The 6000-nt window shown below is 43.7% G+C and overlaps 1 protein-coding gene across 1 annotated transcript in view; it reads right to left on the minus strand.

The window, feature by feature from the left end:
* The window catches only part of htr7c (5-hydroxytryptamine (serotonin) receptor 7c), a 29035-nt gene extending 23892 nt beyond the window's left edge, over positions 1-5143 (minus strand). The window contains exon 1 of the mRNA XM_023271557.3: positions 4285-5143. Coding sequence (XP_023127325.1) covers positions 4285-4760 — 476 coding nt within the window. The 5' untranslated portion in view covers positions 4761-5143. The remainder of the gene's footprint in view (positions 1-4284) is intronic.
* Between the last annotated feature and the right edge of the window lie 857 nt (positions 5144-6000).

Genomic DNA, 6000 nt, shown 5'->3' on the forward strand with positions numbered 1-6000 from the left:
CTGCCCTAAAATATACCCTGCTTTACCATCACTGAGATTACCGTTTACTAAATGAACACAATGCTATATTTGAAAAGTGCTGAAACTCGCAATTGAAACCTAAATTTATAAGAAAAATGCTTCCTGAGACAACAAACCAAGGGAGAAGTAGGTTCAACTTAGACGTAGATACAATCTGACATCCTTTTCCAACCAGAGGAGTCGCCCCCTGCTGGCTGTTAGACAGAATGCAGGTTCAACACATTTCCCACGTCCATTTTCTATATTAAGTCTATGGAAATCCATGCCTCTCGCTCCACTTTGCTCTCCCACACTCACTGCAGCTCAAGCTCACCAGCTCACTGCGACTTCACTGTGAAACTACTCTGCTCTACAGAATGGCAACTTGTAATATTTGAGTACTTCAGCCATACATATTTAAACCGGTAGCCAATTCTGAAGAAGAACAGAAAGTGAGTGAAACAGAAAGCAGCTGTTATTGATACTGTTACTGGGAGACTGCAGTTTCAAGGTAGAAATGCTCAGCCATGGTTCCAGTATCTAAAAAACACCCTATGGAGAATCAAACAAAGTAGAACCTGGTTTTCACAGGAGGAGGCTTTAGGGATATGTTATTTTTAAAATGAACAAGAACCTCCATCACACTCACATTAAGGTTTGGTGCAAAGACAATATAGACAATATAAATGTCACCTTATCCTTTGCATTGATATCTGTTTAGGACTTTAGATCATTGTGGAAAATGCTGCAAAATCCACAAGCAGGCCCGTTTCATGGCAATATTTAATTTTCATCTGTTTTTTTCAGTGGTACTTTAATTTGCCATGTATTTAACCTGCTGGATTAGATCAAAAGCACCCACACAAAATGTTCCGATCTAGTTATTAACACCAACAATTTCTCAATTGCTATGCTAATGTGAGAAGATTAAAAATGCTTTAAGCCGCAGTGAGAGTGTCATTTTCCCACATTGTTTGCTGAAACAGGAAATACGCCTTTTCTTGCTAAACCACTGTCACCTGTTTAGAAACACTGTGCAGGTGTCAAGAGTGTTTTGAACTGTGTTTCGACACTTCCTTGAATATTTAAAAGGCACAGTCCAACCACATAACGACTGCATGTGCAAATTTAGCCACAACACACTGAATAACACTGAATTAGCAGCTGCACAAAGCAAGTAGCTGCACCAGGGCCACAGACCTGAGTGTGTGGCCTCTAGTCATTTGGTTAATTACACATTCCTTTATAAGTATGCACTACTGAATTGCTCTATCAACTAAAAATATAATGAAATGAGCTGTTAATGAGGCTCTGAATTATTAAAGGGGCGCTCCACTGTTTTTACATGTCATGTTTAGTTTACTCTACAGTGAGTACTTACTTTGTCTGTGGAGAGAAAAGTCATCTTTAGCTCTTAGAGCACTTTTTGGAGGCTTTAAAGATGCTGAAATTTATCAGTCTAGGAGGTTAATAAAGGATGCTACTGAGCTGCAATATGGTAAATGTAGGATTCTGTGTTTTAAGGCCAAATCCTGCTTTTGTATTTCATGGGCACAGTCCTATGTCAACTTCCATCCATCCATGATCTATATCCCACATAATCCTCATTGGAGTTGCAGGGGGGCTGGAGCCTATCCCAGCTGACTTAGGGCGAAGGCAGGGGACACCCTGGACAGGTCAACAGTCTGTCATAGGTCTACATACAGAGACAAACAATCACACTCACATTCACACCTATAGGTAATTTAGAATTACCAGTTAACCTCAGCATGTTTTGGATTGTGGGAGGAAGCTGGAGTACCAGAAGAAAACCCACACATGCACAGGGAGAACATGCAAACTCCATGCAGAAAGACCCAGGTGAGGCTGGGATGCGAACCAGGGATCTTCTAGCTTCAAAATGTGCTAACCACCAAGCCACTGTGCAGCCCTCCTATGTCAACTTGAGACCTATAATTGTAAAACAGAAGAATCCTCTATCAAAAAGTAGTTTGAAATCTTTATTATATATTTGTTTACGTCGTGGTTTGCAATTAATTTTTGCCCCAGAATCCCAAGTGGGCTAATGATTAACCTTGTCACAGATACTGTATTCCACCTGAATGACAGCAGTCTTTCTGCACCCATTGAACCCTGTCAGCTCCCTGCAGGATCATAAATGAATATCCGCATACTGGGGACCACCGCTCCAGCACCACATTCTCTATGTTGGCATATACAGTACAGTGCACGTTCTCCCCTGTCAGCCTAAAGCAGCTCTGAGAGTACATCAATACCCCTCTGGGCAGCTGAGCACCCAGGCTTCATGGACGATATCACAAACTCCACTGGTCAGTCCTGAGCCCGTTTCGCTGCGCTCCCTCGTCTTCAGCTTAATTTTACAGTGCACGTCCTTGGGAGGCGTGAATGGCAGTGAGAATCCCTTAATTACAGCTAATCATGCATCTAATTGGCAATTCTCATCCTAATGAATTATCACTATGATTCCCATTGTGAATCATATACCAAACACACTCTGTATTGTTTCATTAAAATGAGTCTGTATTCATGGAGATGAGCACAAACTGTTTACAGAGCTGTCTGTAAGCCTGTGTGGGGATGAAAACAAACCCAAACTAACACAGCATTAGTTTAAATTCTAAGTTTGTCTTGTGCCAAGCAAAAAGGCAGATAGACGCAGACAGAATGGTCTGGATGGTATGCACACTATGATTTCATGGCAACAGATTCAATCAGCTACTCTATCTTCGCAGACGTATTCAGTCACAGGTCCACCTCTCCTTTCTGAGTATATTCTGTCAGCTGTTCACACCTTGAATCAGATACAGTCACTAAGATTCAGTAAAGCTGGTTTGTTACACTCCTTCTTAACCTTCACTGGATACCAAGGCTAAACCTGTTTTCAGTTTTTTTATTTATACTCAGGCTGATATGTGTCTGGGTCTATTTTGACTGATGGGCCCAGTATGTGACCTGATGACACACACTGTTCACTCATCTTCACTAACCACTGAGACCTCTGTTTAATTCACCATTCTGTCCAAGCACCCCAAAACGCATGTACACTTGTGTTAGCTTTATCTCAGCCCACTGAAACAATCTCCCATATCCCCCCATAATATCATTAGCTCCTCAGGCGTAGTGAAGTCCCTCATGCTCAGCTCATCCACGAGCAGGAAACATGCACAATTCTGGGTGTAACACACTGAGGTAATAATACCTGATTGGCAAGCAGGAGGAAATAATCACATCATCAATACTAGAATGAGCTTTTGTCTTCATTACGGTTACTGAAGCAGAACAGTTACACCAATCGCTTGACATTTATTTCATTGTGAGTTGTAGGGTGAGCACTGGGAGTATTTCATTTGTCTCAAGCTATCAGGCTCTGCTCCGGCTTTATGAGCAGTGGCTCCAAGGAACTGTGCCAAGATGCAGATTGGGATCTGGATGGGTGAGGATGATTGCTCAGGTTTTACTCTTCCCATTTTGAAAGTGGAATTTAAAGCAGCTTGCTGTAAGGCATTTGGGAACTCACTTTCATGAATAATTTTTTGGAACAATGTGTTGATGCAAAGCACCAGTGTGATAAAGCTCATATTTATGTATGTAATGAGACAGGGAAAAAAGACAGTTTTCCGGAATTAACTTTAGTGTAAAAGTGTAAAGTGGATTCCAACAGCTTCTGCTTTGTTTTATGGTTTAGGTGCGACCTGTGTGACCCAAACACACTTGCGGGACGATGGTAAATCATCTATAAAAGTCAATGGACGCTCATCCTAAATGCGTAATTACAGGAATCTCTGTCTCGTGGTCCGGTCAAGCAAATTAATTAAGCTTGCTGTGAATTATTCACAGTCTGTGTATTAATTTCTTGGTTCAGTGCCTTCCACTGCACAGATAATCAAGGGGAAGGTTGATCTGGAATTAGGAACTTAAATTACATTTTTCTAGCGCAAAAACGCCCATTGTTTCATGCGCTTAACTTACAGTTCGTTGCTTAATTTAGATCTCGCTCTCTCTCTCTCTCTCTCTCTCTCTCTCTCTCTCTCTCTCTCTCTCTCTCTCTCTCTCTCTCTCTCTCTCTCTCTCTCTCTCTCTCTCTCTCTCTCTCTCTGCCTTCGGTGGGTTTCAGTGTTTTGGAGCTGCGTAAAGGCCATATACTTGTCGTGCCCGTCGCTTTTAACGCATGGCGCACGGCATGCGTAATTTCGGTGCCGTTGCAAAACGAATGCCTTCGCTGTCAAAGCAGCTCCGGTGCGGCTGCTAACTTTAGAAACTCACCTGTCCACGCTGATCACACACAGGGTCATGATGGAGGCAGTGCAGCACATTACATCCATGCCGATGAAGATGTTGCAGAACACCTCTCCAAAAAGCCACTTGCCCCCGGTGAGGTCTGTCACTATTACAAACGGCATCACAACTATGGCCACTGACAGGTCCGCCACCGCTAAAGATACCAGAAGATAGTTTGAAGGCTGTCTGAGTTTCTTTACCACGCACACCGCGATCACGACCAGCGTGTTTCCCATCACGGTGACCGCCGTGATAATCGCCAACATCACCCCGATGATGATCTTCTCCGGGCGCTCGAAGTCCTGCAGCTGCTCTCCGCACGACTCGTTCCACGACTTGTTCCACATGGTTGTGGGGCTGGTGGTGACGAGGACGTAGAAAAGCTGCAGAGTGCCATTGATACCTTCGGAAATATCCTCTTTCTTGTTAAAAGTGAGCTCAATTCCCGAAGTATTGAACATCACGACAGTCTTATCCCGATAGAGGTGCAAGGGACGCCTCGCCAGTGCGCTCCAATTACGCGCATATTTGGATATGTGTAACCTGCTCTCGGCTCCTGTCCAGCGGTTTCAGAATGAGCAGAAAGAACTCGTTGCAGCTGCACAGCATCAGCGCTGCCAACAACTCAGCGGGATTCTTGACTCCTTTCTGTTGGTGAATGATCCGTCTGAAGGAGTGCTGGATGCGTGGCCCATCCCTAGAGGGATGGTCTGCTCCAAAACTATGAATACAATTTAAAAAAAAAAAAAAGAAAGAAAAAGTAAGAGAATCTAAATATAGCTGCTCCAGAAGTGCTTGTTTCTCAGCTCATCAGCCCGACAAATATGGACTGTTTGAGGAGTTGTGCTGCGCAAACCGCACCTATCAATGTGACGCACTCAGGACGCAGAGACAGCCTAATAACTGAAAATATTCACAACATGAGGGATGTAGCTTCAGAGTGGATTCTGGGAGCTCCAAGTGCACAAAAACACGAATACGTGAGTGACTGTCGGTGGCACAGGACTCTTTCTCCAAATGGGAAAACACAATACCAGCTAATGTTAATATTACAAAAATAATATCACACTTTCTTGTCAGTTGTATTATATTCAGAATGAGCTGTCTGGAGCCCCCGGTGGCCCTTTATAAAGCCCTCAAACAGAACACCCTTTTAAGGAGAAAAAAAAAGACGCAGCAAAGTTTGTTTTAAAAGATCCCTGCTTTTCCCACGTGCCTCTTGAATTTGAAAAAGAGGCAGGAAATGAACCTCATGGCATTTGGCAGTGCCTCCCACAAGCAGAAATCACCTGTTTATAAATAGAAGATCTCAAACATTCAGAGGCAAAACCACTTGACAAGAAGTACAATTCAATCTTGTGTGGACAGTAAGCTTTCTTACTGCTAAGTGCCGAGGCTTTACTTGGTTGCCATAGCTCCTCAAATTTAAGCACTGAAGACAAATCAATAGAGAAAATCCACCACCACTGACGATGCTGGGAGACATATGGGAAAGCTTCCCAGGACTTTGGCTGCTTACATCAATGTCCAGGCAGCAACAGCTGTGGTGTGTTTGTCCCCTCTGGCTCTGGTAAGGCCGGAGCTGTTTCCCACAATTCCCCCACAGCCTGTCACATTCGCCCCGCCGCCACCAGCCAGTCATCTGATTCACACCACTACAGCCTTGGCCTTTTACTCACCATTACCTAGTCTGTCTGACTG

The sequence above is a fragment of the Amphiprion ocellaris genome, chromosome 6 (assembly GCF_022539595.1).
Source record: "Amphiprion ocellaris isolate individual 3 ecotype Okinawa chromosome 6, ASM2253959v1, whole genome shotgun sequence".
Lineage (NCBI taxonomy): Eukaryota > Metazoa > Chordata > Actinopteri > Pomacentridae > Amphiprion > Amphiprion ocellaris.